A 27,911-nucleotide genomic window follows, 5' to 3' on the forward strand; every position below is an offset into this window, starting at 1 on the left:
TTACGGGCTTGGCCCATTACTCATTCAGATCACATTGAGCACTCAGAGCCCAATAGACTTTTCTTTTCCGTTTGGTGAACGAAGCCCAATCGACTTGTGTGCTGTCCCGACCTCTTGCAACTACGTCTACTCTTCAAACGGTTCAGTTACACAACCCTACTTTTTTCGAAACCATAAAATATGGCCTAATACGGGTTGACTTGTAGCTAGGGCATTAGACTTCTGCTTTTAGGACTACTAGTTAAGTTGTTTTCTATTTAGGGGAGAACAACACATTGAGTGAGATAAGTATCAAAATTGGCTTTCACCCACACTGCTAGTTATACAGGTGATCGTATTTTGGTATACATTCCATATAATAATTTTGTATAAAAAAAATATTAATATACATCACATTCACTCGAAACATAGCATCCCATACAATATCATCATCTCGTAACAAATTGAAAAGATATATTCCTAATTTGGCTTTGCACCGGCCTAATTTTTCCAACTCTCTCAGGTCTGAAGTCACATGCTCCATTGGGCTTTGCACCGGCCTACTTTTTCCAACTCTCTCAGGTCTGAAGTCACATGCTCTCTCAGGTCTGAAGTCACATGCTCCATTTGGCTTTGCACCGGCCTACTTTTTCCAACTCTCTGAAATCTGTCGTCCTTTTCTCGTCAAATAATTCAAGGTCGAAACTAACTCTGCGCGCATCGCTAGATGGCAGTTGCATGGAATCATAGTTGGGCCACCGATTGCGATTGTCAAGCTCCCTTGGTGACAGCTAGCAGATCATGACTATTCGATGGTCCCAACCAATTAGGCTGGATTTTGCTTATAGTTCCATTTTTTCGGCACACAAATTAAAATATTTATTGATATACTTTTTAATACGTTGAGACTTGAGAGAAATAATATGTCTAAAATGAAGAATAGTTTAACTATTTGCCAGAGCCTTGAAATCCCCTATAACTAACAAGGGTTGGCTCAATTGATAAGGTCCTTGTCTTATATGTCGCCCTATCAAAGTTCGAGCCTTACTGCCTGCAGTTCTCGTTGGTGGACGGTCTGTAAATTTCTACATAAATCTGCTAGCAGCAGGCATTTAAGTATCATGCATAAGTCATTCCAACTCGAGGTTGTGGGTATGCCTTGACACTGATGGTGAGAGTAACCAATCTCCCCCTAAACTTTTTGTTAAAAAAAAAAAATCCCTATACTTCAATAACATCTCCTAAATTCTAATTATGATTAGTTGGTTCTCATTAGCTTTTTTGTGTTGGTTTATGCTATTAACTTATTGAACTACAGCGTCATGCTGATAAATATAGGGGTAAATCAGGCATACAGAATCAGATAGAGTTAAAGATTTGGGGCTTGAAAGTGTATATATGTACGAAGTTAGGGTTTTGTCTGGCTGTTGTATTTTGGCCTTAGGTTTTTCCAAAGTTAGGTTATAAACTTATAGTGCATGTGCATGGATATATGTGGTCTTGCACGTGACACATGGCACAAAATATAGTACGTACTAGTTCAAGGTTTTTTTTTATTTTTATAAACGTTAGGTTATAAACTTCTCATAATCACGACGTGTGTGGTTGCAGTTTCTGCATGGTTCGACATAGGAAAAAAATTTCAATATGCCCGGAATACAAGAAAAATATTATATATCATTATACAATAAGTAAAATTAGAAAAAAAATCTTTATATTTGTATAATAATATATGACGTATCGTTTTATATTCCGGACATAATAAAAAACCTCTCCCGGGGTCTATGTATCACACCAGCATCACTTCAAGGTTTCATAAGTTTTATGTGAGTCGATATGTGCGGAAGACAAAGGCCTGACTAGGGAAGAGAGAGAGAGAGAGAGAGAGAGAGAGAGAGAGAGAGAGAGAGATGGAGGTGCTGCAAATACTTCACATGAACAAAGGGAAGGGCGAGACTAGTTATGCTCAAAACTCTAAAGTTCAGGTACAAATTAATTTCTAATTTTAACAACAGCGCGCGAGGATAACAAAGGATATTAGTCGAGTAGTTCTTAATTATTATTGCATGCATCTCGTTTGATTAATTTAATTATTTTTTGTAGGAAAATATATTATCCATCGCAAAGCCAATCGTTGATGAAGCTGTACAAAAATTGTTGTGCTCAAATATGGCACCAATTGGGAGCATGGGAATAGCCGATTTGGGTTGCTCATCTGGACCAAACACCTTCCTTCTCATCTCCGAAATAATTGATGCCATCCGTGCCACACGTAGCAGCTCATCATCATTCACAGAATTTAGTGTGTTTCTAAACGACCTCTTTAGCAACGACTTCAATACCATTTTTATGTCACTCCCGGCATTCTACAACCAACTAAAGGAAGAAAATGGTGCTGGACTCGGGTCTTTCTTTGTCTCCGCCACGCCGGGCTCGTTTTACGGCAGGTTGTTTCCAGCCAAGAGTTTGCACTTCGTGCACTCTTCTTCTAGTCTTCATTGGCGCTCTCAGGTCCCCCATGGCCTGGATCTCCAGGCAGCTGGCAAAGCGTTGAACAAAGGAAAGATTTGGATTTCTAAGACCAGCCCCCAATGCGTTTTGGATGCATATTCATTTCAATTTCACAAGGATTTTTCGTTATTTCTCAAGTCCCGGGCTGAAGAAGTAATTGGTGGAGGACGGATGGTGTTGTCAATCCCGGGCAGGTCATCCTCTGACCCATCAACTCCAGAGAGCTGCTACCAGTGGGATCTCCTAGCTCATGCATTAATGACCATGGTTTCAGAGGTACCTACATAGAAAAATATCCAATATTTAGTTTTAAGTTCCTAGTAATTCTCTTCATCTCCCAACAAGAATTTTCTTAACAATACTTCAAGAATCAAACCATAGAAGAAAACTTCTGACCTATCAACTGTTAAAGTTGAGCAAAATAATAGTTGAGTGGGTAATAACATTTGAGTTTACCTTTTTTTTCTTCTTTTTTAAAATGATATTCAATTTATTTATTTATTTTTTATTTTTTTACTAAGAATGGAGTTTTATAGACTGCTTTATGAAGAACCCTTTTTCTCTATTTTTCACAAGGAATGTTATTTGGACATACACAAAACACGTTCCTTAATACATGTGAGACTCACATACCATTTCATAAGCATATATATTTTAGCGTGTACAAATACAAGCTTAATTTATTGCCTAGTAACATTTAGTATATGAATGGTATAGGGTCTTATTGAAGAGGAAAAGGTTGATTCCTTCAACCTTCCGTACTATGTCCCAAGTGAAGAGGAAGTGAAGCTGCAGTTAGAAAAAGAAGGATCATTTATAATAGACCGCTTTGAAGCCTTTGAAATTGATTGGGATGGTGGTGCGGAAACAACCGTCGTAGCCAGTGGTCAGCGAGTGGCCAAGACCATAAGAGCTGTGGTTGAGTCGATGATCGAATCTCATTTTGGAAAAAATATCATGGATGATCTGTTTCGTCGGTACGCCGAGCTCATCGCCGACCACTTATCAAAATCTAGAACCAAGTTCCTCAATTTGTTTTTTTCAGTCATTAGAAAGGACTGAGTTTTCTTAAACTTCCCAATAAAAATTTTCATCAACAGATTAAAGATCTGGTCTCATTGTCATTTTCTTAGTTATGTTGTTGGATTTTGTTTTAGAAAATGTTAAGGGGAGATCATATTTAATAAATTATGTTTGTACCACTTCTCTAATAAAGGTAAAACTTACTTGAAAAACCTTATTTGTATTGGCGGTTCTACTTCTATTTAAAAAATAGACGTGAAATCTACTTGAAGACCCTACTTGACTCGTTTTAGGATGTAATATAATTACGGGCTTGGCCTCATTACTCATCCAGATCACGTTGAGCAGTCAGAAGCTGAATGGATTGTCTTTCCTTTTTGGTGAAAGAAGCCCAATCGACTTGTTTGCTGTGCGGACCTCTTGCAACGACGTCGCCTCTTCAAATGGTTCAGTTCAGTTGTTACACAACCATACTTCTTTAGGAAAAAAAACTACATAAGCAAAAAGCGGATTCGCATAGTTTCTATTAATTTTTGTCTTTTGATTTTATTCAATGTATTTGATTCGAAGGTTAAAAATTAAAAAGAGTATCGAAAGTAAAAAGAGGTGTGTAGATAGCACTATCCAATTCTGTATGGTATTCTAAAACATTTTGTATTTTATATTTTTTAACCGTTAAATCTCTGATCAAATCACACAAAAACTAAAATATATTGGTTATTAATTATTCTATGCTTTGAAGCACCACAAAATTTTTGCTAAGGCTAATTGCATAATAGTTCGGGTCATGCAAACAAGGACCGAAACCATAAATGTGGGATAATACGGAGTTGACTTGTGGCTAGTGCATTCGACTTCTGGTGTTAGGACCATTAGTTAAGTCGTTTTCTATTTAGCGGAGAACAACACATTGAATGGGAGAAATATCAAAATTGGCTTTCACCCGCGTTGCTAGTTATACCGGATAGTTGTATTTTGGTATATATTCCACACGCTAATTTTGTATAAAAAAGTTATATATACATCACAATCATTCGAAAATATTACACCCCACAAATATAATATCGTTATTTCGTAACAATCTGAGAATAGATTGTCCTAATTTTGTTAGCGAGCCTATCAACAATTGTATTTCGTTTCATGTGCACACAACACATGGAAATTAGGGACCTTGATTCTTCATCTCCCATTTTCTCTCCTTTTTAGTCTCCTTTTATTTGAACGTTCACAATTGAGTCATATCAATATTTTATTTTGATTTCTTTATAAGGAGAGAAAGACAAAAAGAAAAATGAGAGAGAAGCGAGCGAGATTTGAATGAAAAAGAATCCTATCTACATACAGAAACACACAAAATTTCCCAAGCATGACAATAAGAACAATCATTACCCAATTCCAACTCCCTTCACAAACTACTACAAATTTTCAACTTTTTCCTTAAAAAATAAAATAAAATATTAAACTGCAGGATTGAAGCTCAGGGTAGAGTGAAACATGCAAAAGTGGGGGAGGATCCGGTGTAAGCGAGAACAAGATTAGCAGCCCATTCAACAGCGTCTTTCTTCTCCAAAACGACCTCCATATCTCACCGTTGGCCGCGTTTCAGCTTCTCTCCGTCACTACACAGTCCAAAAATCCCATCTTTCCCATTTCTTCAAATACCAAAAACCAAAATTCTGAAGAAAAAAAAAAATCGAAAATTTGCATGTACCTGATCGATGAGACAAGATTTGGGTTTTTGCGTTTCTGGGTTTTCTTCTACCTTGCAGGAATCAGCTGACACGAACTACACCCTCCCAGCTCACAAAAAGACGATTTTATAGAGATAAGGCGACGACGAAGTCGCAGTGGGGGAATCTCTGATCACTTGGTCACTCGCTTCCTTCCACCTTTACTGAAAGCTTAGGAAGCAACGTAAACCCAAAACCCACTAAATTAAATATAAAAAAAATAGATAAAGAATTCGTAAAATCAACCCGTCTCTTAAAAAAAAAAAAATTAAAAAAAGAGAGTTGCTCCAAAATATATTTAATTCATCCAAATAAATAGTAATTAACAGTAATTGGCTAAGTACATTTTCATTCCTATAAAATGTGCTGATTAGTCTATTCGTATTAAAATATTATTAATATTTTTAATTTCGGATATGATTTTTAACGTATCATTATCTGAAAGTACTATTTTTGTAGATAGATTTTCGATAAGATTTTGAACCAATCTCGTCGCACTATGTGTCACTATTTGTTTAAAATCCTTTGTAATAGATTTCGATAAAATTTTCAACCAATCACGTAGTGTCACGTGACATTATCGACAACCTTATCTTTCCTTTTTTGTCAACCCTACATCCATCCTAATTCATACACCAAACTGAAACTCATCCTAATTCATACACCAAACTCAAAGTAACTCAAAATCATTGTTCATCATTTTTAAATCTTGAGTTCTTACAATGTTTCTTTAAGGAGATTATATGAAATCGATAAGCAAGAGAAAAATTTGTTTACAGAACAGGAAGAATTGTTCAATCTCGAGGATGGTGGAGATGAGGCGTTCGTAATGGAAGAGGAAGATGATGATTAACATAGAAGGCAGAGAGCTTCACATTCTCATCGTGTCATGCAAGTTGTGGGTCAGATCTCCAAACCCAAACGTGTTGCAAACTTGGATAGAAACATGGAAAGACGAGGTAATGATCTCTTGGAAAATTATTTTATCCCCGACAACATATTCCCTAATCATTTTTTTAGATGACGTTTTAGAATGCAACGAAGTTTGTTCAAAAAAATCATGATTGGTATTTGCGACCATGATCCATACTTTGTGCAAAAAATGATGCTTTTCATGTTTTAGGTATTTTTCCTGAGCAAAAAATTACTGGTGCCTTGCCGATGCATGCATATGAAATATCTGGACCAAGTGGATGAGATAGCGAGGATGGGGAAATCAACTGTTTTAGAGTTCCTGATGAGGTTTTGCTTCGCAATCGAAGCTCTCTACACCAATGAGTACTTTCGAAAATCCAGGACAATGGACATGCCCTCTACACCAATGAGTACCTCCAGAAACCCAGGACAATGGATCTGTCAAGATTGGAAGCAACCACTGTATGCACTGGACTTGGAAAAACTATCCAAATGTGTGGCAAAAAGCTTATGGCGACAAAAAATGAGTCAAAAGTATCATTTTGGAAGCGGTGACATCATTTGGCAGCTACAAGATATATGAATTTGGATTCGTTTGGGATATGATTTAATTACGGGCTTAGCCCATTACTCATTCAGATCACATTGAGCACTCAGAGCCCAATAGACTTTTCTTTTCCGTTTGGTGAACGAAGCCCAATCGACTTGTGTGATGTCCGGACCTCTTGCAACAACGTCTCCTCTTCAAATGGTTCAGTTGCACAACCCTACTTTTTTCGAAACCATAAAATATGGCCTAATACGGGTTGACTTGTAGCTAGGGCATTAGACTTTAGGACTACTAGTTAAGTTGTTTTCTATTTAGGGGAGAACAACGCATTGAGTGAGATAAGTATCAAAATTGGCTTTCACCCACACTGCTAGTTATACAGGTGATCGTATTCTGGTATAAATTCCACATAATAATGTTGTATAAAAAAATATTAATATACATCACATTCACTCGAACCATAACATCCCATACAACATCATCATCTCGTAACAAATTGAGAAGAGATATTCCTAATTTGGTAAGCCAGAATCATCCACCAATAGATTTTGAGCAAAGGCTTCCCGATTCTCAAATTTGAAGACTTGAAGTTGCCTATCGTTTCCAACTCTCTCAAGTCTGAGGTCACATGCTCCATTTGGCTTTGCAACGGCCTAATTTTTCCAACTCTCTGAAATCTGTCATCCTTTTTCTCATCAAATAATTCCAGGTCGAAACTAATTCTGCACGCATCGCTAGATGACAATTGCATGGAATCATAGTTAGGCTCTGGGGTTCGGTTGGGCCACCGATTGCGATTGTCAAGTTCTCTTTGTGACAGCTCGCAGATCATGACCATTCGATGGTCCCAACCAATTAGGTTGGATTTTGCTTATAGTTCCATTTTTTCGGCACACAAATTAAAATATTTATTGATATACTTTTTAATACGTTGAGACTTGAGAGAAATAATGTCTAAAATGAAGAATAGTTTAACTATTTGCCAGAGCCTGAAATCCCCTATAACCAACAAGGGTTGGCTCAATTGATAAGGTCTTTGTCTTATGTGTCGTCCCATCAAAGTTCGAGCCTTGCTGCCTGCAGTTCTTATTGGTGGGCGATCTATAAATTCCTACGTAAATTTGCTGGCAGCAGACATTTAAGTATCATGCATAAGCCATTCCAAATCGAGGTTGTGGGTATGCCCTGACATTGATGGTGAGAGTAACCAATTTCCCCCTAAACTTTTTGTTAAAAAAAAAATCCCTATACTTCAATAACATATCCTAAATTCTAATTATGATCAGTTGGTTCTCATTAGCTTTTTTGTGTTGGTTTATGCTATTAACTTATTGAACTACGACGTCATGCTGATAAATATAGGGGTAAATCAGGTATACAAAATCAGATAGAGTTAAAGATTTGGTGCTTGAAATTGTATATATGTACATATATGTACGAAGTTAGGGTTTTGTGTGACATCCCACATCGCCTAGGAGAGTGATCCTTATATGTATATTCTCATCCCTACCTAGCACGAGGCCTTTTGGGAGCTCACTGGCTTTAGGTTCCATGGGAAATCTGAAGTTAAGCGAGTAGCGCGCGAGAGCATTCCCAGGATGGGTGACCCATCGAGAAGTTCTCGTGTGAGTTCCCAGAAAAAAAACCGTGAAGGTGTGATCGGGGCCCAAAGCGGACAATATCGTGCTACGATGGTGGAGCGGGCCCGGGAAGTGATCCGTCCCGGGCCGGGATATGACACATTTGGTATTAGAGCCTAACCCTGGCCGTGGTGTGCCGACGAGGACGTCGGGCCCCCAAGGGGGGTGGATTGTGACATCCCACATCGCCTAGGGGAGTGATCCTTATATGTATATTCCCATTGTGACATCCCACATCGCCTAGGGGAGTGATCCTTATATGTATATTCCCATCCCTACCTAGCACGAGGCCTTTTGGGAGCTCACTGGCTTCAGGTTCCATGGGAACTCTGAAGTTAAGCAAGTAGCGCGCGAGATCACTCCCATGATGGGTGACCCACTGGAAAGTTCTCGTGTGAGTTCCCAGAAACAAAACCGTGAGGGTGTGGTCGGGGCCCAAAGCGAACAATATCGTGCTACGGTAGTGGAGCAGGCCCGGAATGTGGTGGACCCTGGGTCGGGATTTGACATTTTGTCTGGCTGTTGTATTTTGGCCTTAGGTTTTTCCAACGTTAGGTTATAAACTTATAGTGCGTGCGTGGATATATGTGGTCTTGCACGTGACACATGGCACACAATATAGTACGTACTAGTTCAGGTTTTTTTTTTTTTTTTTTTTTTTTTTTTTGTTTTTGTTTTTTGAACGTTAGGTTATAAACTTCTCATAATCACGACGTGTGTGGTTGCAGTTTCTGCATGGTTCGACATAGGAAAAAAATTTCAATATGCCTGGAATGCAAGAAAAATATTATGTGTCATTATACAATAAGTAAAGTAAAATTAAAAAAAAAAATCTTTATATTTGTATAATAATATATGACGTATCGTTTTATAATCCGGACATAATAAAAAACCTCTCCCGGGGTCTATATATCACACCAGCATCACTTCAAAGTTTCATAAGTTTTATGTGAGTCGATCTGTGCGGAAGACAAGGGCCTGACTAGGGAAGAGAGAGAGAGAGATGGAGGTGCTGCAAATACTTCACATGAACAAAGGGAAGGGCGAGACTAGTTATGCTCAAAACTCTAAAGTTCAGGTACAAATTAATTTCTAATTTTAACAACAGCGCGCGAGGATAACAAAGGATATTAGTCGAGTAGTTCTTAATTATTATTGCATGGATCTCGTTTGATTAATCTAATTATTTTTTGTAGGAAAATATATTATCCATCGCAAAGCCAATCGTTGATGAAGCTGTACAAAAATTGTTGTGCTCAAATATGGCACCAATTGGGAGCATGGGAATAGCCGATTTGGGTTGCTCATCTGGACCAAACACCTTCCTTCTCATCTCCGAAATAATTGATGCCATCCGTGCCACACGTAGCAGCTCATCATCATTCACAGAATTTAGAGTGTTTCTAAACGACCTCTTTAGCAACGACTTCAACACCATTTTTATGTCACTCCCGGCATTCTACAACCAACTAAAGGAAGAAAATGGTGCTGGACTCGGGTCTTTCTTTGTCTCCGCCACGCCGGGCTCGTTTTACGGCAGGTTGTTTCCAGCCAAGAGTTTGCACTTCGTGCACTCTTCTTCTAGTCTTCATTGGCGCTCTCAGGTCCCCCATGGCCTGGATCTCCAGGCAGCTGGCAAAGCGTTGAACAAAGGAAAGATTTGGATTTCTAAGACCAGCCCCCAATGCGTTTTGGATGCATATTCATTTCAATTTCACAAGGATTTTTCGTTATTTCTCAAGTCCCGGGCTGAAGAAATAATTGGTGGAGGACGGATGGTGTTGTCAATCCCGGGCAGGTCATCCTCTGACCCATCAACTCCAGAGAGCTGCTACCAGTGGGATCTCCTAGCTCATGCATTAATGACCATGGTTTCAGAGGTACCTACATAGAAAAATATCCAATATTTAGTTTTAAGTTCCTAGTAATTCTCTTCATCTCCTAACAAGAATTTTCTTAATAATTTAACTTTTTTTTATGAACAATTATTTTATTTTTTTTTTTGTTATTTAGGAACAATACTTCAAGAATCAAACCATAGAAGAAAACTTCTGACCTATCAACTGTTAAAGTTGAGCAAAATAATAGTTGAGTGGGTAATAACATTTGAGTTTACCTTTTTTTTCTTCTTTTTTAAAATGATATTCAATTTTTTTTTTTTTTTTTTTTTACTAAGAATGGAGTTTTATAGACTGCTTTATGAAGAACCCTTTTTCTCTATTTTTCACAAGCAATGTTATTTGGACATACACAAAACACGTTCTTTAATACATGTGAGACTCACATACCATTTCATAAGCATATATATTTTAGCGTGTACAAATACAAGCTTAATTTATTGCCTAGTAACATTTAGTATATAAATGGTATAGGGTCTTATTGAAGAGGAAAAGGTTGATTCCTTCAACCTTCCGTACTATGTCCCAAGTGAAGAGGAAGTGAGGCTGCAGTTAGAAAAAGAAGGATCATTTATAATAGACCGCTTTGAAGCCTTTGAAATTGATTGGGATGGTGGTGCGGAAACAACCGTCGTAGAAAGTGGTCAGCGAGTGGCCAAGACCATAAGAGCTGTGGTTGAGTCGATGATCGAATCTCATTTTGGAAAAAATATCATGGATGATCTGTTTCGTCGGTACGCCGAGCTCATCGCCGACCACTTATCAAAATCTAGAACCAAGTTCCTCAATTTGTTTTTTTCAGTCATTAGAAAGGACTGAGTTTTCTTAAACTTCCCAATAAAAATTTTCATCAACAGATTAAAGATCTGGTCTCATTGTCATTTTCTTAGTTATGTTGTTGGATTTTGTTTTAGAAAATGTTAAGGGGAGATCATATTTAATAAATTATGTTTGTACCACTTCTCTAATAAAGGTAAAACTTACTTGAAAAATCTTATTTGTATCGGCGGTTCTACTTCTATTTAAAAAATAGACGTGAAATCTACTTGAAGACCCTATTTGACTCGTTTTAGGATGTAATATAATTACGGGCTTGGCCCCATTACTCATCCAGATCACGTTGAGCACTCAGAAGCTGAATGGATTGTCTTTCCTTTTTGGTGAAAGAAGCCCAATCGACTTGTTTGCTATGGGGACCTCTTGCAACGACGTCGCCTCTTCAAATGGTTCAGTTCAGTTGTTACAGAACCGTACTTCTTTAGAAAAAAAACTACATAAGCAAAAAGCGGATTCGCATAGTTTCTATTAATTTTTGTCTTTTGATTTTATTCAATGTATTTGATTCGAAGGATAAAAGTTAAAAAGAGTATCGAAAGTAAAAAGAGGTGTGTAGATAGCACTATCCAATTCTGTATGGTATTCTAAAGCATTTTATATTTTATATTTTTTAACAGTTAAATCTCTGATCAAATCACACAAAAACTAAAATCTATTGGTTATTAATTATTCTATGCTTTGAAGAACCACAGAATTTTTGCTAAGGCTAATAGCATAATAGTTCGGGTCATGAAAACAAGGACCGAAACCATAAATGTGGGATAATACGGAGTTGACTTGTGGCTAGTGCATTCGACTTCTGGTGTTAGGACCATTAGTTAAGTTGTTTTCTATTTAGCGGAGAACAACACATTGAATGAGAGAAACATCAAAATTGGCTTTCACCCGCATTGCTAGTTATACCAGGTTGTTGTATTTTGGTATATATTCCTGTTGACCCTAAAAATTACAAAACCTACGTGGCGCGCAGGCCGAGTAACTAGTAAGCTAACTACGTCATTCGGTTGAATGCGGGGCGTGCCAACTCGTCGGCCGAGCTCGGCCGAGGAGTAAAATTTGCTGATGTCGCTTGGAGCGCGTCGTTGACTTCTCTATCTTGCGATTGCGACCGAGGAAGGAACGCTCTCGGTCTCTGAGTTCTACAGCCTGAAGACAAGGCTGCTAATTCTGCGGAGTTCAATAATCGTCGGAGCCCGATTCGGTCACCGTGATTATATTCGTAAGAGTATAAGCACGTCGAATCGAGACCAAACTGTATGGGCACAGGTACTCGAACGTGATGTATGTCTTGATGGTAAACGTAGTTCGGCCGTCGGAATGCCGAACCCTGAAACCTACTTGCGAGTATCCAATCATAAAATAACTCGGCGTCCTGTACGCCGAGCAATGCGATTCGTAACACCTGACTATGCCGAAAAGGCTAGCAAGGTGATCTCTGCCAATAAAGGTTCGAAAACCCTTCTCGGCCGAGACTTAGATAGATAACCGGTCGACCTCGACGCAGTGCTGTTTATCCAAACTGAAGGTGCTTCTCGGTCGGCTGGTTCTGCGGCAGCAGTGCTGTTTATCCAAACTGAAGATGCTCGCCGGGTGCTTCCACAGTGCTGTTTATCCAAACTGAAGGTGTGTCGGCGGGGAAAAGAAAAGGAAAAATCTCAAGGTGTTTGAGAGGTTTTGCGCAGGGCAATTGTATGCTGATTCTGAAGGTCCTTTTCTGTTGCATGATTTCTTGTATTTATAGTGCCCCATTCCTTGAAAACCAATTCTGATTTGGATTGGGAGTCCTTGCCCCATTTCGCCTCTAACTCGAACAAACCTATTCCTACTGGGATTCTGAATTTTCCTTCTTTTCGAGACTCCATTCCTTGCCGGTCGAGACTCCTGGTCGCACTAGGACTTCCTCGACCTCTCCTATTCATCCGGACCTCTTTGGCCGACCCTGCCAGCTGATCCGGGATCTATTATTTGGCCCATAGTATTTATCATCACCTTGGGCCGAGCACATCCTGCTGCTCGGCCCAGCAATAATATTTCGGGCCTAAACATTGCCCCCTCGCTTCTGAGGTCGCCGATCGTTAACTCTTGGTCGGGCCTCGACCTTGAAGAAGCGAAAACGTTTATTGCCTTTTTTGGACTTTACTTCCTTAATGACCGTTATTCCTGCGCATTTATGAGGCATGATTGCACTTTCCTCGTTGCCCCCAACGCGTGGCCACGTGTCGATTCTCCACTACTCTTAAAACTTTCAATCGTGGGCCTCGAAACCGTGCACTAACTGGGACGTCTTATCCTCATTAATGCCTTAAAACTGGCGTCGCACGCAATCGTGCATCCTGGATTTTTGACTCCTCGATCCCCTCTTCGCAGGTTCCCAAAATATTCGAAATGATTGGGAACTTTTCCCGGTTAAATTTTCCCCCAATTTCGAATTCCAGTCGTTTGATATTCATTCTCAAAAGCCTATAAATGCCCACATTTCTGTCATTCACATCTTACGCTTTCAGAAACTCCAAAATCCCAATTTGCTCACACTTGTTTTAAGCAAAAACCTTTCCAGTTCTTCCTTCTGCGATTTCTTCCCCAGTTTTCCCTTCTGCAATTTCTTCTTCTTCCAATGGCCTCCTTTATCTCGAAACTCTCCGACGAAATCAACAAGTGCAAAGACTTCATCGATCGGAGCGCAATCAAAACCCTACGCTTCGAGAATGACATGGCCACGACTCATCAGATTCTGGGCCCCCTCTTCAGAGATGCAGTGCCGATGTGCATCACCACCCTTCTCAAGGAGCAGTGCCTAGCACCCCTGCTTCAAGGGTTTGACTGGTCGAAATGGTGCTTGGCTCGGCCTCAAGGAGCGTGGCCCTCGACCACCACGGCCTGGGCCGCCTGGGTAGACCGAATGAAATCCTTCTTCGGCAAAGAGTGGAAAGCCCTTGGTATCTATGATGCCATCCTGCTCTCGTCCATGGAGATCACCATGGACAAGGAGCTTCTTATGGCGGCCTTGACCCTATGGTGTTCGGCCACCAACACCATGGTCCTTCCATTCGGACCTCTCGGCCCTACAATCCTCGACATCTCGGCAATTCTTGGGACTCCACCATCCGGCCTCCCAATCGATGCCGCTCTTTCTGGATGCCCCTCCCTCCTCGACCTGAAGGCGCTTTTCGACGAGCGGGCTGTCGAAACGCTCAGCCGAGGCGGTCGGGAGCCTTCAAGAGAAGAAGTTCAGAAGCTTCATAAGAACTTCTTCAACTACAATACTCTGATTCTCCATTTTGCCGGCCGAGGCGAGGAGAGTCTCAGGAAAGGAGAACATGAAGCCTTCCTCTTCTATTGGTACAACAAATTTATTTGTTGTACCAGGTCGAACAAGTGCTTGGTCGAGAATATGCCAGTGGCCCAGGCCCTGGCTAGTGGTCATTCTCTGGCGCTTAGCCCGGCTATTCTTGCCAACCTTTTTCGTTGCTTGGCCGAGACGACCATCAACAAGATTGACCCGCACCAGAATGGGCCCCTTTGGGTTTTCCAACTCTGGCTGCAGGTCTATTTTTCCACTCTTCGGCCTGAGGTCCCCGCCTTCCAGCGCTCGGCCGCCCTCGGCCCCCAACTTGCCTCTCGACCGGCTCTTCCTCACCGGGCTGACGAGGTCCTCAAGCACTTTTTCAGTCTCGATGTTCTTTCGGACGACGAGTTCTTGGTGTGCCGGCACCAGGAGTACCCTGCGTCAATCGGGCTCCCGACGGCAACTTGGGCCTCGGCCGATGACGCGGGCCTTCGTCAGTCCTGGGGGTCAATCGTACTGGCTCGCGACCTTCCCCTTGGTTGCGACGCTCGCCGAGCCGGTTGGGAGGTCTACCAGCCCCACTTCGTCGCCCGACAGCTCGGCTACCTCCAAGGTTGCCCTGTACCCCTGATCGTCTCTCGTTCCCTCCTGAGCCGGGGACGTCTTTCTGGTTCTTCCGAGAGGGAGTGCCGGACGACGGAGCAGGAGTTTCAGGATCGGTGCAAGAAGTTTCGTCTTCGGCCAACCGTTCCGGAATCCTTGGGCACCGACACATTTGGGGACTGGTGGGATGAGTACGCTGGCGACTTCTTCGGCGCCTCGGCCGAAGACGTGGTGAGCAAAGTGTTTGGTGACCGGCCCAGACCAGTGCCCTCGACTCAACCTAAGGAGTCGGTCCAAGGTATATTGTTGACTAATTGCTTTGCCAGTTCAGAAAAACTCACTTGTCCTTGTTTACTAATTGCTTTGCTATTTCAGGGGGTCGCGGGTCGAAAACTGTCGAGGTGGTCACCGCGGTGGCAAGGACGAAGAAGCTGGTGCCCAAGAAGGGGACCCTTGTCACCGAGCGGTCGGTCCCTGCCAAACGCCCCTACCAAGAGATCGAGCCGGCGGAAAAGGCCCCTCGCCCTTCTCAACGCGTCAAGAAATTGGCGAAGAAGGGCGACCGGGAAATTCATGTCGTCCCCAGTGACACTACTGGGACGCCTGCTCCTGCCGGCTCTCCAACTGTGCCGGCTACCCCGGCATCTCCAACCCCGAATCCTCCAGCCGTCTCCCCGGCCGATCCAATTATCGCACCCGCTCCAGCTTCGGAGCCGGTCGTGGTACCTGAAATGGGGAAGTCGGCTGCGCCTGCCGAAGCACCCTTGTCTCCAACGGTCGTTTTGGAGGTATAATTCTGCTTCCACTTGCTTCTTTAGGTTTCTGGTCGTAATGCTAACTGTTTTCTCTTTTTGTTCAGGATGTCGAGAGCGAGAGTGACGAAGTCCCGTTGCAACGCCGCCGTCGACCAGTCAACTCTCCTCCCGTCCATCCTCCTCCTGTAGTCGAGGTGACCGCTCGACCACGTCCTACTGCGGCGGATCGTGGTAAGAGACCCATGGTCGATCCTGAGGCCACGGCCGAGTCACCGATCCACCCGCAGGACGAAGACCCTCCCATCCCTCCACAGGAAGTTTCTTCGGCCTTTGTAAGTCTCGCTTTTTTGTTGTGTTGATTTTTTTTGTTACATGTTTTTCTTAAAAACTATTAAATGCCAGGTGCCCGAACATTCATTTCACCGGCAGTTTTATGCGCCGAGGGGCGTTGTCTATATTTCCTGGCCGCCGTCGTGGCCATCAAATGTAGATAACCTCCATCGGCCGCGTGAATTACGTAGCGGTCTAAGGCACTGGGCTCGGCCATTAAGCTCCCTGGGTTCGAGCAATGACCCAGAGGGCATGGCCGAAGTCTCTTCTCAGCAGGTCTAAAACAATCCCCTTTTTCTTTATGCACTATATCACGTCTTACTTTCCCTCACAGTATTCCTTTTATGTGCACAGCCATCGTGGGAAGTGGAGCTCGACGCTTTTCTTCAGAGCACGACCGGTGAGGTCGGCTCCTCTGCAGCTCCGGCCGAATCGGCGGGAGCCACGCCCGCCGAAGTCTTCGTGAAGCTGCACGAAGTCCTGTCTCTGATTGCTTCCCAAGTTCTCCGGTGCAAGGGCCTTGACTCTGTTGGAGAGTGTCTCAATGACCTCGCCAGCGGTGGTCACCTGAGCCCGGAGGGCATCTCTTTCCTAACCGACCTCCTGGAGCGGACTCGGCAACACTTTCTCATCTTTGAGCGTGCCCTACAGGCCGAGGACGATTTGAAGGTGGCCAAGGTCGCGCATGAGGCTGGCCGAGTAGAGATGGAGGCTTTCAAGGCAAAGAAAGCAAAGCTGACCGAGTTTGATCTTCAGATCTCTGACCTCCAGCGTCAGATTTCTGACCTTCAACGCCAAAGGTCGGCTGCTGCTTCCGAGCTTGAGAAGGATTTTGAGGCTAACAAGGCTCGGCTGACGGTCTTCGCCGCCGGCGCACGGCGTATCTAGCAACTGCAGTGTAACAAGAAGACACGGCAGGCTGAGATAATTTTGGGCGAAGCGAAGTGGCTGGAGCTGAAGGCTGCCCTTGAGACTTTCCTCCCTTCGACCCCTTAGGATTTCACCATTGTATTTGTATATGTTTTTCTTGTAATGATTTTTGTTATCAATACAATGGTCGTTTTGCTATTAATACAATGGTTGTCTTGCTATTAATACAATGGTCGTACTCTTGCATTTCCCATGTAATTGGATAATACTTCTTTAAAAACTTTCCATTAATCGGCAACTTATGAACTGAACCCGTCCGATCTCTTAGATGATATGCCCCATTGCCGAGTACTTTGTGAACGATGAATGGCCCTTCCCAATTCGGCGACCACTTACCAAACCTGGGGTCTTTAATCCCAACGGGCAACACAGTTTGCCAAACCAATTCTCCTTCGCCGAACATTTTTTGTCTTACACGCTGATTATACGCTCGCTCGGCAATTTTCTTTTGTGCTACTAACAAGTTAACTGCATCGATTCGACTTTCTTCCAAGTCTTCTAACTCTTGTCGCATCGCTTGACTATATTCATTACTGTACAAATCACTCTGCTCGATTACTCGCAACGAACTTATACTCAATTCGACCGGTAATATGGCGTCGTGTCCATAAGTTAACGCGTAAGGAGTGGTTCCAGTGGCCGACCGAGGTGAAGTTCGGTATGCCCATAATGCTTCACTTAACTTCAAATGCCACAAACCAGGTTTTTCTTTTACCATTTTTTCAAGGATGCCGATCAACACTTTGTTGCTTGCCTCGGCCTGTCTGTTTGCCTGTGGGTAGTACGGCGTAGATTGCTCGAGTCGGATATTCAAACTTGCCGCGTATTCCCTAAACCTATCGGCCGTAAATATAGTGCCATTATCAGTTATGATCGTTTCTGGCACGCCGAATCTGGTCACAATATTCTCCTCTACGAAGTTGCATACCTCTTTAGCCGTTAATTTGGCGTATGACCTTGCTTCGACCCACTTAGTGAAATAGTCAGTTGCTACAATTATCCATGCGTGTTTCGCTGCCCCCGATGATGGCGTAATTTTGCCAATTACATCCATTGCCCAACCCCTGAACGGCCACGGTTAGTAACCGAGTGTAGCAATTCGGCCAGGGCCCTCTGAACGGGTCCATGAATCTGGCATGATACGCATCTCCGCGCATATTCGATGCAATCCTTTAATATATTGGGCCAAAAATAACCGTGTCGTCGGAGCAACCAGCGCATCTTTCGTCCAGATTGGTGCGCTCCGCAAATTCCTTCATGTACCTCGGCCATTACTTGGGCAGTCTCGTGTGGGCCGAGGCACAATAGTAGTAAACCATCTTCGCCCTTGCGATATAATTCATTTTGATATGACACGTAATTCGTCGCGAGCACCTTCGTTCTTCGGTCGTGTTTCCCATTGGGGTTATTGAGGTACCGTAACATCGTCTTTCTCCAATCATCCGGTTCTACTTCGACGGCACATACTTCTATGGGATCTCCTCGTTCTAATAGGGATGGGAGCGACATCACCCTTGTACGTATTACGTGCGCGCGTTGGAGAGTTTGCTGATTAATCAAAACGGGGTACGAGCGTTGACCCGTGTTCGCAATTTCCATAATTCGACTTAGTTTGCCCCCCATGAGTTGTGCTCCGGAGGCGATCTGGGCGAGTTCGTCGGCGTCAGTATTGTGGATACGTGAAATGTGTTCAAATGTGATTTGGTCGAACGACTCGGCCAGGTAAGTGGCGACCATGTGATAGGGAGCTAAAGTACAACTCATGCAACGAAACATGCCGTTTAGTTGGTTAATCACAAGTTCGGAATCACCAAGGACGAGAACGCTGGGGGCCCGCATATCGTGTAAAACATGGAGGCCGATAATGAGGGCTTCATACTCGGCCTGATTATTGGTGCAGCTGAAATCTAACTTGAGAGAAAAATACCATCGGCAGTGGTCAGGCGACTGAATTGCGATACCGACACCTGCCGAGGTCGAAGTACTGGAACCATCAAAATGCATAGTCCAATGGTTATCGCGTGTGGTGACGAAACCGATGTCGACATCGCCCCCCTCAAGACCATAAGGTGATGGGTGTTGTGCCAGGAAGTCGGCGAGGGCTTGCCCCTTGACGGCCTTTTGTGGTACATACTGAAGGCTGAACTCGGATAAGGCGAGTGTCCATTTCCCAATTCGGCCTTTGACCATAGGCCGAGTCAGCATGTAACGAATGACGTCGGTTTGGGCGATGACCTGCGTAACTGTGGGGAGCATGTAATGCCGAAGCTTGGATGCGGCGAAAAATAATGCTAAGCAAAGTTTTTCGACAGGGGAATAATTAAGTTCTGGTGAATTCAGGTTTCGGCTAAGGTAAAAGATAGCTTGTTCGCGGCCGACGTTGTTATCTTGTGCGAGTAGGCACCCAATGGATTCAGCAGCTGCCGAAATGTACAATTTAAGGGGTTTGTTGCGACAAGGTGGAACGAGCACAGGTGGGGTGGAAAGGGCCACCTTGATTTGCGTAAATGCAGCTTGATGCTCTTCGCGCCATTCAAATCGGTCGGTCTCCTTCAGTTTAAGGAGTGTAGAGAATGCTTTCATTTTACCGGCCGAATTGGCGATGAAACGACGGAGGAAATTGATCTGCCCGAGTAACGACTGGAGCTGTTTCTTTGTCGTCGGCGGTGGTGCGCTAATGATGGCGCGGGCTTTATTTTCGTCGACCTCGATGCCGCGATGGTGGACCAAAAATCCTAAGAAATTACCGGCCGAAACACCGAAAGCACACTTGGCCGGGTTCATCTTGAGGTTGTTTTTGCGCATGCGAATGAACGCTTGCCTCAGGTCGTCAAGGTGTGTTTGACGACGTTTGGATTTTACGACCACATCATCGATATAAACTTCGACGATTGTACCGATTAAGTCGTGGAAGATCATATTCATGGCTCGTTGGTATGTGGCGCCGGCATTCTTGAGGCTGAAAGGCATGACTACCCATTCGTAAGTACCAAGTGCCCCCGGGCAACGGAAAGCCGTCTTGTGGACGTCAGCTTCGGCGATGAAAATCTGGTTATAACCCGCATGACCGTTCATAAAAGATAGCAGTTCATGATTAGCTGCGGCATCAATTAATAAATCTGAGATCGGCATCGTATATTCATCCTTGGGAGTGGCCAGATTTAGATTACGGAAATCGATGCAAATGCGAAGGGCACCGTTTTTCTTTAATACGGGGACGATATTGGCCAACCATTCGACATACCGAGCGGTCCTAATAAACCCGGCTTTTAGAAGCCGAACTAATTCTTCCTTAATGCCGAGTTGTACTTCGGTTGAAAATCGGCGAGGAGGCTGTCGAAAAGGCTTACACCCCTCCTTGATGCGTAGTTCATGCTCTACAAGGTTTCGGTCGAGGCCTGGCATTTCATGATAACTCCACGCAAAACAATCTTTAAATTCGTGAAGTAGTTTACGGAGTTCGACCTTCATGGACGATGGGAGTAACGCACTAATAAACAATGTTCGAGGATCCTCGGCCGTGCCGACGTTCACTTCCTCTAACGGGTCCTTGACTTGAGGTCGATGGTCTTCGAGTTCGGCCGGCGCAGCCTGAACTTTATCGAAAGATAGAACGGGGCCGTTATCTGCTTCGGCCAGAAATTCGATTAAATTGACGCCAGAATGTGGTTGCTTGGTAATGGCGTACCAATGGGCCAGCAGACGTTCCATTCTAGATGAAACCGCGGCCTGACGCCGTTCTTGTGTGGTGTGCTCAATCGTCGGCATTGATAACCAAGTTCGCCAAGCCAAGTCTCGCCGAATCCTTTTGGACAGTCTCTGCGCCGACCTCAATCACTTTTTGTACTGAAATTCTCGTCGGCCGTCCATCCTCGTTAAGGCCTTGGAGGGTGATGTAGCCGACGTGATCATCATAATAGCGAGCCTGAATCATGTTGGTTTCAAATGGTTGGTTATCGGCCGGGTGAACTACGACCGATTTGCCATCCCAAAAGATGAGGACTTGGTATAATGATGAAGGAATGCAACTGGTTTGGTGGATCCAGTCGCGGCCAAGTAATGCGTTATAATCCGTCTTGGAATCAATGACAAAGAATGCCGTCATGTGTTGACGACCAGCAATGCTAACTTCCAACGGGAGCACCCCTTTGGTCTGAGATTTGTCACCAACAAAGCTGCTCATAGTGATCCCTGACGGAATGAGTTCATTATCAGAACGGCGTAAAGCCTTCAGGACGGATATTGGCATAATGTTGACCGTGGCTCCACAGTCGACAAATACTTTAGAAATGGGAAATCCTTCGATGTGAGCCGTGACGTACAACGGCTTCAGGTGTTGGAGATTAACCGAGGAGGAGCGGGGAAATAGCTCGGCCAAAGCTGCCTTAAGGTTATCTCCGCTTTGGTTTTCTCGATCGTCGTCGTTTGCGACGAAGTCTACTTGTGTGGCCTCCTCGGTAACTACGTCCCCATCCAAGAAACTCGACTGGTGGGTACTCGGTTGGAATTCAGCGGGTAGAACGTGTACCATACTAATCTCCATATGTTCGAGGACCGAGGGGCCCATTGGGTCATGGTCGTCGTCTTCCGGAGAACTATCCTCTGTAGCAGTCGTCGGAAAATCCTCGATCAGACTTTTGAGTTCCTCGGTAAGAGCCGGTATCCGAGACGTGGAAACCAAATCGAATGTGGGTGAGCCATTTCCTTCGACGATGTGGACTGCCGCAGATTTACGTTGGTCCTTTGTTACACGGGCTCGTTCTTCATATGCAATACGGGCGTTCCTCGTGTCCAGATAGGTATCCAATCGTGCTATCCGTTTTTCCTCGTCGGCCGTGAGGCCGAAGAGCGATACAGCCGAGAAGACTTCGAAATGATAGCGTAAATGTTGAAGGTCTTCGAGCGAAAAGGGTAATTCGGCGGCGTCGATATCTGTATAAGGATCAACCTCAAAACCAAGGACCCGAGCCTCCCGTATATGTTGAAACCTAGCTTTAATGGCTGGATCAGAAGTTTTCTGGATAATTTGCTCGGCATCAGGGCAAGTTAGCGCTAAGTCGAGGGCTTCCTGACATGCCTTGGGGAGTCCGTACAAGTCATTTGCGGAGTATTTCTTATGAAATTCTCGCATGTATTCCATGGATGCACCGAGGAATGGAGGGTGTAAGTTGCGTCGTATTTTGATAAACGGCTCGCGCGGTGGTAACGGAGAAAGTTTCCTTTCGGCCTCTTGTGTAAAGTACTCTAGACGAGCTCTCGTTTCCCCAGGCCGGAGAAGGATCTTAATACGTTTCTCAGCCTCCTCAATGGTGGTTTCGAAATCAGCATCCGCTACTTTCTTCCCTTCGGCTAACTCGGTCATGATAGTCGGGGTTGGCCGTTCGCTAATATCTTCCACGGCCTTTTTTGGTTGCCATTGGTTGGCCGGGCTAGCCTGCGCTTCTCGTCGCCGAGCCATGCAATCTATCCGTTGACGGCGACGTTTTTGAGATTTAGATAGCGCCGTATACAAGCCAGTTGGAGAGTTGTAACTGTACCAGCGTTGATCCGATGTCCTGGGTGGCTTGAAAGTTTTGCGATCAACTGGCAAGCCCGAACTGTTGGTATTGCGCGAATAATAATCCTCATTATAGAATGGTGCGTCGAAGTCAAGACGCCGCCTGACCGAGGTCTGTTCTTTCGGCTTTACTTGTGGGCCGAGTCGGTCGAACACTTGACGTCGCGGACCTAATCCCTTTGACGACGCCGTAGGGGCCGTTGGTGATGTTGAAGATTTCTTCCCAGCTTCAACTGGTGTTTTACAGTGGTCACATAAAACCTTCGCTCCACAAGTTTCGTCGGAATTTGACCTCGTCATCGGCTCATCGGCGGGTCGCACCGATTGTTCCGTTGGTGGTGCATTTGAAAATATATCAAGCTTTAGTCTTGTTTGACCATTCCGTTTACGGATATGCTGCACCGGGACATATTCGGCCTTCCCTTTGTTTCTGGGAAGGTGAGCATCCACCATACCAATCGTTGTTGAAGGGAAAGGATTAACATCGACCGCCATTTTTTCCGGAAATTTCAGCTTTCCTTTTTCGATCCAACTTTGAATTGTGTCCCGGAACACAACACAATTATTGGTTGCATGCTTATTAGAATTATGATACTTGCAGTATATCTTTCCTTTTAATTCATCGGCCTTAGGGATAGTATGTCCCGGCCGAAGCTTGATGATTTTTGCTGCCAATAATTGATCGAAAATTGCATCAGCTTTGGTGATATCAAAAGTGTATACTTTTGATGACTTACTCGTTTCCTCGGCGGCCAAACGGGTTTTGGCGTCTTTGGTATTTACTTGCGCCAAAGCCTTGCAAACATAGGGTTTGTCTATTACTATCTCGGCCGCATCCACACTAGCATACTGAGGTTCTTCACTTTCGGCCGATGCATAGCTAACCGTGGGGTTCTTATACAACGTCCCTCGGGATGGTGACTTTGATATCTTTTCTTCTCGGAGTAGATAATCATATTGTTCGACATGTTGAGCAAGTTCGTACATATCTCGAATATTTGCCCCCAGGAACTTCTTTTTGTACTCCACGTCTAATCCGTTGAGGGCGATCCTGACGAATTCCACTTCGGGGAGTGGCACTCGGCACCAATTCCTGGCCGATTTAAACCTTGTTAGGTATTCCATTGGAGATTCGTCAGATGCTTGAGCCATCCTGGCCAACGATGATACGGACATCTCCATCCCTGGCCGATAGAATTGTTCATGGAACTTTTCGACCAACTCTTCCCAACTCTGCACGGAGTTGGGTGGAAGATTAATGTACCAGGCGAAGGCTGAGCCTGTCAGTGAAAAGTTAAACAGCCGTAGTTTGTAGAAATCGCTATTGACGTCCCCACACTGCGCTGTGAACCGAGCCACATGTTCTAGTGAGGATAAGGATGATTCCCCGGCGAAGAGGCTGAAATCGGGGATCTTAAATCCTCGTGGGTATTCAAACCTTTCCACATAGGCCGGGTATGGGTGAATGAATTTTGGAAACTTCGGCCCTTTTTTTAGGGCCGAATCTATCATTCTCTGGACTTCGGTCACGTTTATGGAAGCGACTTCTTCTCCCTGGCTTGGTCCCTCGGCTCTATTTCCTGGTCCTCTTCTTTCCAAGGGGACTGGTTGCGGCCGAGCGGACCCTCTCTCGGCTGGTATAGGCACATTCGTCGGGAACTGCCGAGGCTGGTCGACCTGGCCATCTTCAAAGGCTTTACTAACCAGTAGTTCAAGCATTCTGGTCTGTGTATCGCTGTTACTACGTATTGCGTCTAGCAAATCATTCATCTTCTGACCAATCAACTGCTCGACCTGACGATATTGTTCATCCAGTCGTCTCCGAAGGAATGTCCTAGTTGGTGGATCGGAACCTTCCCCACCATCGTCATCACAATCTTCCACAATCCCTTCCATGAACATTCAAGCTGTTTGATTCGGGACTGCGGGGTTGTAAGGTTGCCCACCGAGACAGACTTCGTTCTCTCGGCGTGTTACACTTGTGGCCTCGGGCGGCGCAATTATTATCGGATTTTTTGTAGAGTGCAAATCCTGCCCAAGGCCTTGCACTGGCAAGTCAGTCGTTGACTTTCCCATGGTTGTTTTCTGCTTCGTAGACCGTGTCTCAATGGTCATGAACGCCGAAGGTTTAGCACAAATGGTCCCACTGGGCGTGCCAAAATGTTGACCCTAAAAATTACAAAACCTACGTGGCGCGCAGGCCGAGTAACTAGTAAGCTAACTACGTCCTTCGGTTGAATGCGGGGCGTGCCAACTCGTCGGCTGAGCTCGGCCGAGGAGTAAAATTTGCTGATGTCGCTTGGAGCGCGTCGTTGAATTCTCTATCTTGCGATTGCGACCGAGGAAGGAACGCTCTCGGTCTCTGAGTTCTACAGCCTGAAGATAAGGCTGCTAATTCTGCGGAGTTCAATAATCGTCGGAGCCCGATTCGGTCACCGTGTTTATATTCGTAAGAGTATAAGCACGTCGAATCGAGACCAAACTGTATGGGCACAGGTACTCGAACGTGATGTATGTCTTGATGGTAAACGTAGTTCGGCCGTCGGAATGCCGAACCCTGAAACCTACTTGCGAGTATCCAATCATAAAATAACTCGGCGTCCTGTACGCCGAGCAATGCGATTCGTAACACCTTACTATGCCGAAAAGGCTAGCAAGGTGACCTCTGCCAATAAAGGTTCGAAAACCCTTCTCGGCCGAGACTTAGATAGATAACCGGTCGACCTCGACGCAGTGCTGTTTATCCAAACTGAAGGTGTTTCTCGATCGGCTAGTTCTGCGGCAGCAGTGCTGTTTATCCAAACTGAAGATGCTCGCCGGGTGCTTCCACAGTGCTGTTTATCCAAACTGAAGGTGTGTCGGCGGGGAAAAGAAAAGGAAAAATCTCAAGGTGTTTGAGAGGTTTTGCGCAGGGCAATTGTATGCTGATTCTGAAGGTCCTTTTCTGTTGCATGATTTCTTGTATTTATAGTGCCCCATTCCTTGAAAACCAATTCTGATTTGGATTGGGAGTCCTTACCCCATTTCGCCTCTAACTCGAACAAACCTATTCCTACTGGGATTCTGAATTTTCCTTCTTTTCGAGACTCCATTCCTTGCCGGTCGAGACTCCTGGTCGCACTAGGACTTCCTCGACCTCTCCTATTCATCCGGACCTCTTTGGCCGACCCTGCCAGCTGATCCGGGATCTATTATTTGACCCATATTATTTATCATCACCTTGGGCCGAGCACATCCTGCTGCTCGGCCCAACAATAATATTTCGGGCCCAAACAATTCCACACACTAATTTTGTATAAAAAAGTTATATATACATCACAATCATTCGAAAATATTACACCCCACAAATACAATATCCTTATTTCGTAACAATCTGAGAATAGATTGTCCTAATTTTGTTAGCTAGCCTATCAACAATTGTATTTCGTTTCATGTGCACACAACACATGGAAATTAGGGACCTTGATTCTTCATCTCCCATTTTCTCTCCCTTTCAGTCTCCTCTTATTTGAACGTTTACAATTGAGTCACATCAATATTTTATTTTGATTTCTTTATAAGGAGAGAAAGACAAAGAGAAAAATGAGAGAGAAGCGAGCGAGATTTAGATGGAAAAAAATCCTAATCAATCCACCAACAACAGATTTTATTTGGTTCCTTTTTCTTTCTAAGATTAGACCCATACAAAGACTAACAAAGAACCCATATTCTCCAATTATATATACAGTAAAGGATTCCCGATTCTCAAATTTGAAGACTAATAAAGAACCCATATTCTCCATTTATATATACAGTAAAGGATTCCCGATTCTCCATTTATATATACAGTAAAGGATTCCCAATTCTCAAATTTGAAGACTAATAAAGAACCCATATTCTCCATTCATATGTACAGTAATGGATTCCCGATTCTCAAATTTGAAGACTTGAAGTTGACACATTAAGGACATTCTTTGAAGCGTTGTATTTGCTGAGATTATTAAATTATATACGGTTTGCACTTGCCTATCTTTTCCAACTCTCTGAAATCTGTCATCCTTTTCTCATCAAATAATTCAAGGTCGAAACTTTTGCATGCGTCATTAGATGGCAATTGCACGGTGGTGAAAATTTTAAAACATGATATTTAGAATATTGTTCGTACTCCCAACAACCTGCATGGACCTGGTCCCCTGCTTGGAATCGTGGATTACACAGATACCAACTAATATGAACATTAGCTAGGCTCTGGGTTTCCGTTTGGCCACCTATTGCGATTGTTAAGTTCTCTTGGTGACAGCTTGTAGATCACGACTTTTTTTCTCTCAAGAAAATATATACATGAAGAGAAAACTCCAGTACAACCGAGTTCAATACAATCAAAGACGAAAGCATTCTAAATTTTCGATGGTAAGGAATGATCCTAAATATGACAATTTTGAAAACATCAACAAAACTTGTAATAGCAATATAGCATCCGCAAGAAAGTTTGTCTATCTGAAAACAAGATTTCAAATAATAGTGTTAAAAGACTGAATAGTTTTATTGGTAATTTTTTGTGTCCAAATAGTTTTATTTTTGAATTTTGCTTTACAAAATGTTAAGAGGAGATTACATTGAGTAAACTATATTTGTATCGCCGCTCTAATAGATGTAAAACATACTTGAAGGTATCGATTGGTAGGTATACTTCCATTAAAAAAGTAGTATAAATATCGTCTAACAAATATGATATCTCAAATTATTGTTGCATTATAAGTCTATGTAATCAATTGGTGGAGTCGCGTTTCCAACTCTCCAACGTTATATTTGGTGGGAACATTTGATAAATGTGGATATAGACCAACACGTTTAAATTGCAAAGGATTTAAGCAAGTGTTTCGAATATTTGGCATTTATCAGATATATGTGGAAGACCAACACGTTTAAATTAGGTGATTAACATGCAAATTGAAAAGAATTTAAGCACGTTTTTCGAATGTGTATATGCTCCCTGATGCTGGGAGAATACATGCGTGCATGAATAAAAAATTATGGGCACCGAAATCGTTGATTTTTTTGGATTCCTGTTTCCACTCATTTAAAAATCAGCATTGACTTTTTTCTTGTAACTTTTAATTAAGCATGTTGAATATTATGTGGAGCAATAACTGAGTTTATTGTTTGATTTATACATTGTATTGATTGACCCTTGACAGAGATTCTCGTATTTACAATTAGGGATTGGAAGTCTAACGTTGAAGAAAAATAAAATTCAAAAACCCAAGCTTCATTGTTCTTTGTTTAATTAGTTAAATTGCTGCTTCTCTATGTTGATTGTTGAGTTTGTTTTTATTATTGAAGAAAATAGTATATATTATTGAAAAACTCATCCAATTCATAAGGATG

General features: G+C 43.5%; 2 protein-coding genes across 2 annotated transcripts; both read left to right on the forward strand.

The window, feature by feature from the left end:
* The first annotated feature begins 1,804 nt into the window (after nt 1-1,804).
* Nucleotides 1,805-3,778, forward strand: LOC137736258 (probable jasmonic acid carboxyl methyltransferase 2). Its single transcript, XM_068475562.1, has 3 exons — nt 1,805-1,964; nt 2,083-2,766; nt 3,208-3,778. The coding sequence occupies exons 1-3, from the start codon at nt 1,890-1,892 to the stop codon at nt 3,550-3,552; spliced, it is 1,104 nt and encodes a 367-aa protein (XP_068331663.1). The 5' UTR covers nt 1,805-1,889; the 3' UTR covers nt 3,553-3,778.
* A 5,490-nt stretch (nt 3,779-9,268) lies between these two features.
* LOC137737329 (probable jasmonic acid carboxyl methyltransferase 2) lies at nt 9,269-11,291 on the forward strand. The gene is made up of 3 exons (XM_068476778.1): nt 9,269-9,426; nt 9,545-10,228; nt 10,721-11,291. Exons 1-3 carry the CDS (start codon nt 9,352-9,354, stop codon nt 11,063-11,065), a joined length of 1,104 nt encoding a protein of 367 aa, XP_068332879.1. The 5' UTR covers nt 9,269-9,351; the 3' UTR covers nt 11,066-11,291.
* The last annotated feature ends 16,620 nt before the right edge of the window (nt 11,292-27,911 follow it).

Source organism: Pyrus communis, chromosome 1, assembly GCF_963583255.1.
Source record: "Pyrus communis chromosome 1, drPyrComm1.1, whole genome shotgun sequence".
Taxonomy (NCBI): Eukaryota; Viridiplantae; Streptophyta; class Magnoliopsida; order Rosales; family Rosaceae; genus Pyrus; species Pyrus communis.

Excerpts from the sequence above, each read along its gene's own strand:
- LOC137736258 (XM_068475562.1), top strand. The coding sequence starts at position 1,890 with ATGGAGGTGCTGCAAATACTTCACATGAACAAAGGGAAGGGCGAGACT. Across the intron at positions 1,965-2,082 it reads CTCAAAACTCTAAAGTTCAG|GAAAATATATTATCCATCGC; the intron begins GTACAAATTAAT and ends TATTTTTTGTAG. Across the intron at positions 2,767-3,207 it reads TAATGACCATGGTTTCAGAG|GGTCTTATTGAAGAGGAAAA; the intron begins GTACCTACATAG and ends TGAATGGTATAG.
- LOC137737329 (XM_068476778.1), top strand. The coding sequence starts at position 9,352 with ATGGAGGTGCTGCAAATACTTCACATGAACAAAGGGAAGGGCGAGACT. Across the intron at positions 9,427-9,544 it reads CTCAAAACTCTAAAGTTCAG|GAAAATATATTATCCATCGC; the intron begins GTACAAATTAAT and ends TATTTTTTGTAG. Across the intron at positions 10,229-10,720 it reads TAATGACCATGGTTTCAGAG|GGTCTTATTGAAGAGGAAAA; the intron begins GTACCTACATAG and ends TAAATGGTATAG.